Source organism: Pezoporus wallicus, unplaced genomic scaffold (assembly GCF_028554395.1).
Source record: "Pezoporus wallicus isolate ANWC-B61680 ecotype Strahan unplaced genomic scaffold, APGP_CSIRO_Pwel_v1 contig_6665, whole genome shotgun sequence".
In the NCBI taxonomy this organism is placed as follows: Eukaryota; Metazoa; Chordata; class Aves; order Psittaciformes; family Psittacidae; genus Pezoporus; species Pezoporus wallicus.
This window is the reverse complement of record NW_026636967.1, coordinates 45,267-59,489: the sequence shown is the minus strand read 5'-3', so window position 1 is coordinate 59,489 and position 14,223 is coordinate 45,267. Positions and strand designations below refer to the sequence as shown.

Here is a 14,223-nt window from a genome sequence, read left to right as displayed (position 1 = left end):
GTCTTCAAAGAAGTCACTGCACTTAAAATAACTACACTGCTGTAGATTCACTGTTATCTAAATGGGACATACCACTGGGTGCAGACTACTGTAAGGCTCCTAGGGTGTTTGCAATTTGGAATGACTTTAAGACTGCTGGCACACAAGATGAGAAAAGCACTTTGCTTTCAACCTGATGTTCACTCTGGAGAGTAAGTATTACGTTAGTGACATACCTTTTCTGCTTGTATGTCAGCATTGCTTCAGCAATGGGCAATTGGTGTGCACAGTTTGCACCTGCTATATACTGCGTTATCCGGGAGACAACATCAGGTGTTTCTTGAACTGCAACAGAACAAAGACAAAGTAATTTAAGTGACTTCTCAGACCATCACCAGCACTGTCCTCCATTTGCTCAGCCAGCATTTCAACTTCATCTTCCGAAGGAAGCTCTGCAGTCTACCCCAGAGCACGGTAGTCTGACCAAAAGCAAACATCCTACAAGAGCACCAAGGTAAAAACATTAGGAAGGCACACTGGATTCACAGACATCTGTACACATCATTATTGACTGAAGTATTATGGTTATTTTATATTTGTGAAAGTGCTTTTTTTTTTGGAAAGTGCTTACCTGCCCAGAGTCAGTTTTAGACCTTTTGCACCTTGACTGTAGGTGTCTGCTAAAGAACATGCCTAGCCATCTCTTCCAGGGCCTTGGTGAGCTGCTCTGCTCACACCAGTATTTGAGTTACCTGATTTCCTAATGAATTCACGGCCTTGCTGAGTTAACTGGAAAAACTGAGAGCCACACAAGGGTAGGAAGAGCACAAAGATCACACGTGTAGCAGCAAGTACGCTTCAGATCTGTGGGACTGTGTTTAATTCAAGTTGACAGGAAGACATTTCCTAAATGCCTTCCATATTTCTTTGGCTTCAAGCAAAGAGCCACAACTGAGATCAAGGGAATGCAAGTGAGTATCACCAGGCACATATCACCACAATACCTTAATGGACATTTTAACTCAAACTCTTTGAATTTGAACTGTGAACTGTGAAGAATTAGGATTCTTCACCATATCAACATATGCCACTACAGTGTTTAAGTACAGTTCTCCCTGCACAGATGAAAATGGAGAACCTAAAAGGTCTGGACTACACAAAAATGAGTCTGAATTTTCCTCATAGCAGTCAGGCAAATAAATAAGGGCTGCAGCATACAACCAACTAAGGAACAGATATGGCTCTCAAGCTGGATTTGTATAGCTAATGAAGGATTCCTAACCCAGACACAAAAAATAAGTCTATATTGACACCTGTCTGCATTCCCAAGTGCAGCAGGGAATGAAAAGAAACCAGTTCCAGAAATCTGCTCCTCCACAAGCTTAGAATCAAAGAAAAGTGTAGGTTAGATGGCATACCAGGAGACCACTAGTCCAGCATCTTGCTTCAAGCAAGGCTAAAACTTCACCTTTATAACAGGCTGCCCAAGGACTTGTCCAGCCAAGTTCCCATTTGCTGGAAAAAGCTCTGAACAATCACCTGTGAAGAGGTCTCTCTTGCCTCCTCTTATGGCTAGAGGACTTCTAAGAGCATCCTGGGAGCTCCAGGCACACAGCAATTCCAACAGGAGAACCACACTACAACCTCCCCACCCTCCTGGTGATCCAAAATCTCCAAAGCTTTTTCCTTCTAGTGAAATTTCTGTATGGGATATACTGCCATGAGGGCATGACTCCTCAGTCAAGACTCAAGCCTTCACGTAGCCCTAAATGTCAGATACAAATCTTCCTTTCTCCTGTTTCTTTCTGTCCTTGAAGGAATGGATGGAAAAACTGTAAGCATTAATATTTTAAGTAAATTAGTACACTAACACTGTGAGGCTTTATCCTGGCCTAGAACAGACTCAGATAAGAACAGGAACTTGTTGATCTGACCTAGGGCAGCTCCCGTCTTACAACACTGGTGAAGAATAAAATAATGTTTTGATAAGAAAGATCCTGCCAGCAGACTTCAGAAATGTCAAGGTCATCTTCACACACAACTAATAGGAGATAATCTTCCAAGAGCTTCCAGTTTTCCAAACCTTTCAGGCTAGACAGTTTGTGAAAGGCCAAAGAAAGCAATGTACTAAACTTGGTAATGAGACCTCCACATCAAAAAACAAACCTGAGGTAGGTAAAACCAGCATGACTCAGAGGCAACTAGTGCCTCTGGGAGCCAACACCTGTTTGCAAACCACCACATGGAGGACATACAAAGGTCAGCATCTGAAAAGGGAATGTGGTGGAGAGGGGAGAAAAGAGGAACAAAAACCTTTGTCTGCTTCCTCTTGTATTTACTTGACATTTGCTGAAATTACTCATTCAAGCCTTTCATCCCACACAGGCCACACACAGACACATGGTCTTACCAGTGGTCTGTGCTTCAAGTTTGTTGAACAGATCTCTCCAGGCTAGATCTTGGAAGAAGTTGTTGTATCTATAATCTACAGACCCCAGGTATTTGGCCACTGGATGAGAGCCTAAGAAAGAAAGGAAAACATGACAGCTGTTCTTCCCAGCCCCAAACATTGTGTTCTTTTATCTGTAAGGAATTAAATTCCAAAATCAAAACTACACTAGACACCCCAGAAATAAATCTCTTCCATAATAACCAAGTAATTTAGTCCACCTTACCTTTACAAGAGCATGCAAAAAAACTTCCCAGCAGAGAGACTGCTTTAACACCACGATACCTTTCAGTGACATCTCCCTTTCTCCTGCCAAATTAAATTTTAAAAAGCCAAAGAAAACAGGACTGGGAAACTGCCGAAGAAATAAATGATCTGGAAGACATGGATGCCCTATGGCTCTCCATCTTGGTCTCGCAGCTTTGCAAGGGGCTTTCCCAGCAGCCCTTCCTGACCACAGCCTGCACTGCAGCCAGGACACCTCTGCAAAAGGAGTCAGACGCCTTCTTCCAAATACCATTTGCACACCACAGCCGTTTTACAACACCTCCATACACCATTTGCACACCACATCTATTTTACAATACCAAGAAGAGGCAATTGTCTCCAACCAGGAAAAAGAACCCAGGGAGGCTTGTTCAATTGGTGGAGAAAGGCTGAAAGTTTAATAAATAGGTTGGAATTCAAAACAGGAAGCAGAGTGCAAGGATTAGAGTCCCCCAGTGAACGCTGGCATATGCACCAGGTCCCTGCTTGCTCTGGCTAAGCCTTATGGCTCCTCTATGAACATGTAAAGACTTCCTTGCATGAAGTTTGTGTTCCCAGCCTCCAGCCCTGGATGGAAATATGACTTTATACTTATACTGAGGAGGACAGGGAAGGCATTTAAGTGACAAACTCTGCCTTGGGAGATGGTGAAGATTTCCCACCTGCAGTTTAGGCCACATGTGTCCCCAGACCATACAACCCACTCTTCAACTACCCCCTCCAGTCTTTTCAACACATGAGAAAAGTTGTGCCTTCCAGTCTCCACAATTCAGTCACACTCGGCATAAAGTCCTGTACATTTGCAATCAGCCATGAAGTAGCCTCAGGGTTCCTACCAATCATCTCATTTTTACCCTTCCTGCGTACCAAGTTCTCACATCAAGCCACACTTCCAGGGACTTCCAGTTGAGTCATCAGCTGGTAACTGGTAACCTGACAGCTACTTCCAAGAAGACCCAGCTGCTTAACTACACTCACCGCCCTCCAAATAAAGCTCATGGTGGAAAAACCCCAACTCTCTTCGCAGTGCTCCAAAATGGGGCTAATTTCCAGACTTCCAGGAAAGGTTCAAGCAGAAGGTCTCTCTGAACTTTCCTCGATGTCATTAGACTGTGGTCTAAGTTCTTTCCTGGACCCCACTGATCATGGCTAGTTTCAGACCCATCATTTCTTTTTCAGTGGAGTTTTAAACAGTGCACGTGGAACAGCTCTGCACCATGCACTGGAAAAGCCTTCCCACATGCTGGGAAGACACACTGCATGCGGCAGATGCAGTTGGAAGCACATACTGATGACGTGCTTGGGGACTTCGAGGTCCCCAAGAAGTTCTATCCCTGGGAGCTAACTAAAATGCTAAAAAAATCCACCAACCAACCAAAATTATCCCCTATGTATTATTTTATTTGCCCCTTTTCAGTTGTTTATATGCTGGTTCGGACATCAAAGGAGTCCTTCAGCCATAGAATCAGAAGCTGAAGTGCATCTCCCAGTGTGGATGCTTACAGACACTGAGCATTTCTCATTGTTAATAAAATACTTTGCAGCATGTAGTTGTGAACTAAGCACGTAACACCATCTTAGGAAAAACTCTGCCATTCCTACTTCGAAGGTGCTGCTAACAGTAGGAAGTCTTTTCTCTTTAGACATTTCTGGCACAGTCACCATTCTGTCTTTGGTGCTTTTTTTAATTGTCAGAAAAGAGAGGTTGCTCCTCAATCACTTTTATGAACTGCCAGAAAGCTGACCAGGAAATACAGCAGACTTCCATGAAAAGGTCCTGTTAAAGAAGTTTCTATATTTAAAGTACATTTAAAAAATATTCACCATTCTGAAGCAGTTCCGTTAACAAACTGCTTTGGTAACTTTCTTTTTTTTTTAATTCTGAAAGAAAGTTTTAAGTTTAAAAAAAAACAACACAAAAGACACAATGGCTACATCTTGTATTTCACTTTCAAAGAGAGAATATTTTCAGACCATTAAAGACTGCAGGACAGAAAACTCTTCTTCTGAGGCCAGGAGACAGCATGCAAGGACCAAAGCTCTTGGTAAAGCAGACTCTCATTCAAAGCACATTTAACCTTGCAGAAATATTTATTTTGTTTTTACCCCCTAAGGGGCTCTCTTTTCTCTTCCTGCCAACTGTTCTGGAAACTAAATGCCTTTCTTTCTGAAGGATTCAGCTCTCTTCCTCTGCATTTTTCATTTGACTTCTGCAAATCAACAGCCTAACCGTACTGTTTGTGGTGCCTGGCAGCAGCTTCTGACTCCTACAGCAACTGCCATGATCTGGTCACAAACCTAGAAGACTTGGAAAATACTGAGAAAAAGTGATTCTCAAACACCATCACCCAAGTCCCTCATTCACACAATCCAAGCCTTGGACTAGACTGGCTTCTGACATCATGCCCTCATACCACCAACACTGCTTAGATACTCCTGCTGACAAGCATCAGTAACTGCCTGGCTTCCCAGGCCTCACTCCTACAACATTCCTCACATTTCTAACTACTTCGAGACCCCTAACATTATCATCAGTCCACTCAGCTTCCTCCAACACATGCAGTCCAAGCTGAGTTAACTTTCCAGCCAGGCAGGCTTGTTGACCGCTGGAAAGACAGAGATAAAATGCTGGAAAATTGAAGGAAAAACCTGAGGAGAACAGCATGTAAAGGAAAGGTCAAAAGATACATGTAATTTGAATAATTTACTCTCTCAGCAGTTTCACAGCCTTTAAAAATTTTCAAACCCCCTTCCTCCATAAACATTTATTGTGTCAGCCTCAGAGAAGCCAGAGCAGTTATTGCTCTGGGAAACACAGTGCCCAATGAATTTAAGATTTCAGCCAGGGAAAGAGTTTCTACAATGTTACTCTGTGCATTTACTGCAATTAAAAGATACATAGGAGCCTCCCTTTATGGGAGAAGTATTCAACCCCTTGCTTAAAACAAAATGCTTACAAGCACACTTTGGCATCAAGAATGGATGCAGCAAACACGAGATGATTCTAAGAAAGTAAAGATGGTATTCACACATGCAAATGCAGCAACACAAGCGTTACACAATACTACGACAGCATGACATTTGCCTCATTTAACAGCCATATACCAAGATAAAGCTTCCATAAAGGCTTTTCCTGAGGGCGCACATCCCATTTAACCCGTTCATCTTTCTAAGAAGAAAAATTGATCCTTATTTACCTAGAGGGATGATCAAAAATCTCATGTAGCCAAGCCAGTCTGGGGTTTTGTGAGACAGCTGCTCTACAAAGAGCCTCAATACAGCACTGAGGTAATTCTGGGCTCCGGCCACTGCAATTTTAATTGGGTTTGGAGGCTGCGAATTGCAGTTACAGCTAGATAGAAAAAGAGGAAACATTCATAATTGTGCTTCCAACCAGACATTTCAGAACAAGTAAACAAACCTGTTTAATACCAACTACAGCGGAAGAGCAGAATACATGAAGCAGTATCACCAGTGATTATTAGCAGCTTCAAACATTATTAATAAAATGCAACATTGTTCAATACTTTCTTAATTGGCCTCCTTGGTCCTTCTTTCACATGTCTGGATTATCTAAAGGGCTGGACTCAACTGTCTAGATTAGAATGTACTTACTGCAACTAACTGCTGTGCCAGAAAACATACTTAGGTACCTACAGCCCTTAGTAGGTATCTAGGGAATACCTTGAGGAAGTAACCCGGGAATTACCGTGGGGGTGTGTGGGAAGAACTATTTAAAAACCTACCTATTAGCTTTGTATGCTTTACTGCTTATTGGATATGACCCATGAGGCAGCCTCCAAAGCACAACCTTTTAAAATTACTGGTGTCGATGAAAGAAATGTACCTTCACACGCATGGCAGAATAGCAACAGGGTGCAGGGCTGGCAAGTGCTGAAGAGTCACACAACCCTGACTTCAGGAGAGTAAACTGGGGAGCAGTATTGGAAGGGAGAAATATTTTACAGCTATTGGGAGGAGAATTCCCTGGGCACTGGGGCACGGGAGCTGAGGTGCTTTTAGAGCTGAGATTCAACAAACCAGACAAAGTGAAAACTTACTATCTCTGTATCCTGGAGACAATAGTGCTGAAAGCTGCCTGAATATCCGCTGAAGAGCATGTGCAGACCACTGGCAAGGTATGCTTTTGCAAGACATCTGACAGATACTGAGGAAAGAACAGAACATTTTGTAGTCTTTTTTTTTGCTACAGCTTGTCACAAGAAGAAAATCTGCCTCCCCTAGCCTCCTAGGTATTCTCACACCCAAGCACGGGCACTTTCACCATGACGAATTTGTAAGTCACATGGCTATTTCTCAAATACCTCATCTTTGTGAATCAGCCAAAGGAAAGATCTTCCTCTAGAAAAATGGAAACATTGCACCTTCTTGACAAACACTAACACTATATCCAAAACACAGCAATGACAACTATATAACAGCAATAGTTTATGGCTGCAGGGAGCAGTACAGCAACAGGTCATTCACCTAGCAGACAGCACTGTGTAAGAGCAGATGCTGTCTACTCACCTGCTTCTGGAACTGCAGTAGCATTTCTCTCCGATTTCAAAAGGACTTAAACAAACGCAATGTTCTGGCTACCTTCAAGCACTAAAAAGGGAACAGTTCTACCAACACATGCATTCCTCATGAGACTGTTTCCTTTCTATGCAGCTAATGGCAAACAACCAAGTTAACACAGACCTCAGGTATACATGGACATAATATTGACGAAACTCAGCAATCACCTCAAGCTTTCAAATTCTGCACCATTAATCTGTACGCTCCAGCCAATGCTACCTTAATGTCCTCTGGTACTGCAAGCACAAGCTGCTAGAATTACTGGAAGATGACCTACAATGACTGATGCCCATCTCCAGAAAGCATTTCTCTACCTTCCAAGTATGGAGAAACAAGAACCAGTAGCTCAGCTGGTATTTTTGCTCCCTCAAACATCGAGACCCTAGCTCTTCCAGAAGCAGAAAGCCAAACCAGACAATGTAACTCTACGAGCCTGGCGTAAGTTCTACAGGCCACAGTCACCCTGCACACATTTATTGATCCTCTTCCATGTATATCTTGTTGCTTTCCCAGACTAAGCTTCCAAAAGAAGCAAAGCTCATTCCAAACCTGTAACAAACCACCCCATCTTGACAGCAGAAGAAAGGACTGCTCAGGGTTCTCTTTATACAACTATCACTCAGCCAGAAAAAACAGGTTGACATACCTGCAGCCAGGAATCACAAGCGTGTGTGCAAGGCAACACAGAGCTGACCTGAAATATTTCCTCCTGTGTTCGCCACCTGTGCTTAGAAATCTCAGCCTAAACCACAGGTCAGTCCTCCCTGCTTCCTTTGTCCCAGACTACCACAGTTGAGAAGTAGGCTCTTGAGTGCAAAGGTCTAGCCATTCTCAGTGTGCTGCTAACCAGAAGGAACAGCATTTCATGGAAGAGAAAAAAAATCAACTCTGTTGGAAGACTCAGGTGGGAAAGCTTTACAAGATCCACAGCATCTCCCAGTCAAATGAAATCCAATCTGTAGGCACTGAACACTTAGTATGCTGCCAGCCCCCACGCACCACCACTGCTCTTCCAACCAAGCAGCAGAACCTACTTGGTTAGTGGTAGAGCTCAAGGCCTGTCCATTCCTGAGGAGGAACAGTGAAGAACTGTGCTTCAGGTAACATCTTGTGCCTTTACCTGGCCTTGCCAGTCAGAAGTATTGACAAGAATAATGTTTTCTGGCAGCTGGTCATCGGAAACCAGGATGTGATTTAGTTGGTCATACACCGTTTTCCTGGGGATCTGGAAATAAAGACACAGAGAAGAGAACAGTAGGAGATGTCAGCTCTAATTGTCAAGCCACCAGCTCAAGCCCTTACAATTCGTAAGAGGTGGCTGTGCATGCCCAGCTCCCCTGCAGGCCCTTTATTAGCCACCTTAGTTTCATTGGCCATTACTCTTTCTGCCATTCACTTTTACTTATATCACTTCATACCAACAGCAGCACAAGGAATTTTTGATTCATAGAAGCTAGGAACAATCTCCTTCAAGAAGAGGATTAAGTGTGTCTCACAGCTAACAAAAGAATGGCACATATACACTGCACACGTCAGTCCCCTTTTGGAATCCATAGCAATTTGCCTTATTTCAAAGCAGTCATTCCTCAACACAGCCCTGTTAATTTCTCATCATAACAATCTGTCCCAGTGCTTTCAGTTTATGGTGGGCTGACAAAGCAATAAGCTGGCAAAACCCAGCAGACTGAATTGTCATGGTTTAAGCTTAACCCAGGACAAGATGTAAGGTACAGTATCAGCCAAGACAAATACTCTCTTTCCTGAAGCTGCAGGGCCCAGATCTCTTCCAGCAGGGATGGCACTTGGGCCAGAAGGAAAGGAACCACAGGAGACAGTTGGAGAAGAGAAAAAACTATGAGCGGCTGGAGAGACAGCAATCTTTTTCACACCTGTAAGTGGTGCCGCGTGTCTGGAGAGCGTTCATTGTCCAGACTGTTTGCTCTCTCATTCTGTGGCCTCACAGGCTGCCTCTCCTTCAGAGATGTACTCCTTCCCCGACGTCCAGTCTGCTTCCCTTCAGACCTGCTAGAGAGATGTGCCTGAGTTCCAGACCTGGCTTGTATGATATACACATCCCCAAAATCCCAGATCACCCAGTCTGGCAACCTCGACAATGTGTGGGGAGGCATTAGGGAATCATGCACACAGACCTGAGTTAGCTTAAGATCTATCTGCTAATTCTGCCTCTGATAGCGCGGAGCACAGAGTACAGCTACAAAGCCTGATCCCAGGAGTCCCAGGCAGACTTCAACAGTCCATGCTAAGACCCACACTGCCATCCTGCTATTGCTACACAAGTATAACAGGATCCAGGCCAAGCAAATAGCAGTCACACACCCAAAAGTGGCACAGAAATACTTCTTCAAAAGAACATCTATCTGTTTGCGTATAACTGTAGAAACTATATGGTGGGGTTGCTTAAGCCCATATTTACTACTCAGTTTGGGAAAGTTCAATAGGACATAAGTTAGACCTGACAACCACCCTTAAGGCCAAAATCTGCATTAGACATTGACTTAGCAGCACCAGAGTTGTACAAAAACTTCCTTGGACATGGAGTAGGTACAACAAAGGAAACATGAGCAACCTCAGAGCAATGTTGCCCTTCAGGTTTCTGAGGATTCATTTATTAAGTGCTCAAGATCCATCACTTAAGTGCTTGAACACAAGGAGGGTGTCCTTGCAGTCAATAGCTTAAGGCCATAATGAACAAATGTTAGCAATGAGTTGCAGCCCTGCAGCAGGTGCAGTGCTGCATCACCACTCTACCTGGTGGATGGGATAATGAGGGACTCTGTCTTGGTGATCTTCCCGCTGGGTGGGAGCTTCTCAACAAACACATCTGGTGTGGGAAGTTCAGCTTCGGGGACCTCAGCTTGCTGGTTAGGCTCCTGCAAAAACACAGGGAACCAGTTCATCAGGAACAAACCCCCCCCTAGGTCTCACTACCACAAGGGCTAGCAGGAGGCACACCAGCTTCTCTCTGTCTGGGGCACATACAGTCTTCCTCTTCCAGACATGCTAATCACTGCCAAGGGGAGAAGCCAACACTGGCTATCTAGGGCTCCCAGTTCTCAGCTCTGCCTCCCTCACAAGTGAGATGGAGGTAGATAAAGTCCCTAGATATGCTATATGGAATAGGCACTCTTCCAGCTCAAAGCTAGAGACATGTTTTCTCATGAAATGCAGATTAATTCAGTTTACCCAAATGAAATAGCAGAGGGAGAAACGTTACAAACTGCATACCCACAGTAGAGCACCTTGAGCTTTGCAATTTTTATCCCGGGATCAGCTCAATTTCTGCCAATTCAGCTTTAAGTAATACTTCTGTCTGATAAAATGAATATTTTTCAGGACAATGCACATGCTCAGTAGCATACCTCAGGGCAGCCTTACTCAAACCAAGAGAAAGGCTCTTTCAGCAGAAGGCCACGTACAGCATTTAAGTTTCGAAAAACTGAGGGACAAGAACCTCCAACAATTAAGGTCAGGAGAAGAGCTGAGCATTATCTTCACTGCAGCTAACGTTACTAAGTTGTGTTGCATATGCAACTGTATGGACAGACTGACACATGGCACAGAATGCAGTTCACAGCTGACACCCAAACTGTCAGGAGTTACATTAAAAAGTGTCTTTTCAACTTACATATGAGACAGTGTCAGAAACACTGTCGCCTGCATGTTTGGTTCCAAGACTCTTTGTCTTTTCAGGCACTTCTACCTGCTTGAGAGAAGAAAAATCATTAGGAGGTATGGCACCAGCACAGCTTTCAGCCATGCTCTCTGGATCAGGCTGTTAAAAAGACACACTTCTCTGTGTAAACACTGCACAGCTCTGCAGGATGACCAGGAGTGCTTCCTGGTCACACCAGGAACAAACACATCTGTGTGGGATGGGCAAAGCAGTAGCTGATACACAGTAGAGGTAAGGAAGTGCCCTGGAATAAGACTGATATTCTATGAGCCTAACATGCCCACACATGAGGAGATGAAAAAGGGGCTGAGCTGCCTCTCAGCGTTTGCTCCCAGCCAGCATGAAAAGAACCCCAATAGCAGTAAGGTAAACCTTTCTCCAACAGTGTCAAGGAGTACCTAAAGCTCCCAGGCAACATCTCCCATCCTGGCAGCCACTTCAAGTACATGTGAAACAGGAGCTATTCATACTGCTAGCAAGTATTCAATACATAACCTAAAGAAGTCCCCCTTGAGTTAATTATTGCTTAAAACAGAACCACAAACAAACAAAACAAAAACCACCACCAAAAAAAAAAAACCTCACCAAAACCCCAAAAAACCCACAACATTAAAACCCCCTCAAATGAAAACAAAAGCCTCACAACAACAAAACCACAACCAAAAAAAAACCCCAAAACAAAACCCCCAAACATGTCCCCCCTCCATGTTTTCTTAGCAGAAAATTTGTATCTCTGCATTCAAGTCTCTGGAGGAAGTCAGAGAGGGTGCTTTAATTTACACATGCAAATAGAGAACAGTGCAAGTCTGCTATATTACCTACAGAGGGATAACCTTCATGAAACATGACTTACAGGACTTGATGGCTCTCTCTGGCTCCTGATGCTGTGGATGCTACCAATTTCTGTCTGAGAGCTGGAGTGTGACAGTCCTTCAAAATAAGGTCTGAATACAGAAAGAAAAAACAGTGTCTTATTATCAAAACCACTAACAAGAGAGTCCACCACATTCACAGCAAAGCAATGTGACTGTTCCCAGAGTGTCTCACTGCTCCGCAGTGGTTCCAGTAAAATTTATAGGCTATTTCTGAAAGGATAGGAAGGTCTCCAGGACAGCAAGAGAAGCCAGAAAGTCCAGGGACCTCTGCCTAGCCCTGACACTAACTGGTAAGACTTCCATCTAATGGATCCAACGTATCACCTGTCACACAGCACATCATACTTATAAAGCCCTTCCTAGGAATACTTGCATGCCCCCAGACTACACACCAAATAGCAGAAAATCAACAGTGCACATGCAGGTCCAGCTTTTTCCCCATAGCAGAACAGAACTGCACATTCACCCCGCAGGAGCGGTTGTGCCCTCACTACCCCAAGCACAAGGTACAAAGTATCGCACTGCAATTCTTGTTTCAGCTTTGCAAATGCCGATTGAACTACATGCCAGCCTAGACAGTGTCTAACTCTTGACTGAAATATAGCAAGTAGAGCTACTGCCCCTCACGGATACTCTGCTCCTGTGGGTAAGTGACTCCTGCTACTACGCATTTTATTTCCAGCTTGCATCTGGATTTGGCTGCCAGCCCTATGATCCGATTACACAGTCGCTCAGGAAGATAAGGTAGCACATACAATCAGGTTGTGCTTCCATGTAAAAAGGCAGCTCATCACACCAGCTACAAGAGTCAATTACAATTTAAGGAACTGATTTTTTTTTGTTGTTGTTGTTCTTGTTGCGGGAAAAACCTGCTTACAACATCAGCATTTATCACATCCTTTCAAGATGTGAGCACAAGAACTGAACACAGCAATCCACAAAGTGTCTCCTCAGGACCAGACACAGTAAGTTCTTATTCCAGTAATATTCCTGTAATCACATATCCCAGAACAGCTAGCTCCAGAGAACAGGACATGAGCTCTCAGTGTGTACATTACAATATTCTGGCTTGTTTCAAAGCATATGCTTACCTTATCTGCTTTCAAATTCCTTCAAGGTAGGGTCTACCAACTTGCAATACACTGGGTCAAGCTCCAAACGCCTTTAAAGCCAGGAGCTCCATCACTTACCACTGCTGCCCCAGCATATCCTTGACATCTTCTGGCTTGCTGGTAGAGAACAAGTCACTCCAGACTCAAAAATCTATTCTCAGCCCAATTGGGATATTCAACATTAATTACGATTATGACAGCTGGTAATTAACCTGGCACTTACAGATACTGTATTGACCAACTGCTGTGGCAGGCTTTGCTTTAGAGCCACCACAACACTGAAGGCCTGAGCATGCAACCACACACCAGTCAGAAGCATGAGTGCAGCTCAGCCATGTTTTCAGTCTTTATTTGGCAGCAATGTGACACAGCTCTGTCAGCTTAGGGTTCTGCATCTGCTTAATACCCTGAGCCAGTGATTCCTGGCTCAGCTCCACAGTGCTGTGATTACCCATACGTCAGTGTCCACAAAAGCTGGTTCAGAACACACTTGCATGGATCTATGTGTGCTGCAGTCAGTCCCCTTGGGCCCAGAGAGGCTCCTTTGTTTCCCACAGTTCTGCTTCCTTAATGCCTGCAAAGACCCTCTTTGCACAGAGGGTCTTATCAGCTTTTCCAGAGAGACACAGTCTGCTTTGTTCATCCCTGCCTCTATTTCTGCAGCTTCCAACCCATCTCCTTCTGCCTTAGCACAGATTTCCTGGCTGTTTCTACCATGTCTTCAAAACACCTGGTTCAACTCTACTGCCTTCCAGTCAGCAACTCCTACCCTTGTGCTCAGGTAGCAGGGCAAGCAAAACATCTGCACAAGAAACAAGGAAGAAATGAGACTAAAAGAAAGTCAGACGCCCACACACTACCTCCAGCTCACAAGCAGCAATTCACATTGTAACAGCACACACTAGGGCTCCAAGACCAGGTCAAGATGAGGAAAAAAAAACAAACCACAGGATGGAGGGGTGGGAATAGAAAGAACACCTAATCTGTGCTGACACTGCACATAGTGTCTCTCTGGCCCAGCATCAGCCTCCCCACACTTACTTTAACTTTGGCTTTGGAGTGCTCAAGACACTGTCATCATCCTCCATTTCTGGCCCACTGTCACTGGGGTTCTCTATATCCAGTGTGTCATACAGAAGGTCCAAGTCCTCCTCCACCTCTGGAACATGCTCTGCTGGGTCCTGCTCTGAATCCAGAACCTACACACAGCACAAAAGCAGGCATCACTGACTCAGGTAGGAGCCAGACCGATCCCATGTCACCTGA

The 14,223-nt window shown here is 44.3% G+C and overlaps 1 protein-coding gene across 15 annotated transcripts in view; it reads right to left on the bottom strand.

Moving 5' to 3' along the window:
- PACS2 (phosphofurin acidic cluster sorting protein 2) overlaps positions 1-14,223 on the bottom strand; it is a 78,667-nt gene that overhangs the window by 19,184 nt on the left and 45,260 nt on the right. For 6 of the 15 annotated variants that reach the window (XM_057402379.1, XM_057402385.1, XM_057402383.1 and 3 more), the window contains 10 exons: positions 13,999-14,156; positions 11,824-11,914; positions 10,923-11,000; positions 10,046-10,167; positions 9,166-9,301; positions 8,397-8,501; positions 6,757-6,863; positions 5,893-6,047; positions 2,390-2,500; positions 216-324 (listed from right to left, as the gene is read on the bottom strand). In XM_057402379.1, coding sequence (XP_057258362.1) covers positions 216-324; positions 2,390-2,500; positions 5,893-6,047; positions 6,757-6,863; positions 8,397-8,501; positions 9,166-9,301; positions 10,046-10,167; positions 10,923-11,000; positions 11,824-11,914; positions 13,999-14,156 — 1,172 coding nt within the window. The remainder of the gene's footprint in view (positions 1-215; positions 325-2,389; positions 2,501-5,892; positions 6,048-6,756; positions 6,864-8,396; positions 8,502-9,165; positions 9,302-10,045; positions 10,168-10,922; positions 11,001-11,823; positions 11,915-13,998; positions 14,157-14,223) is intronic. The other 9 variants (XM_057402394.1, XM_057402387.1, XM_057402395.1 and 6 more) reach the window with 4 other exon arrangements.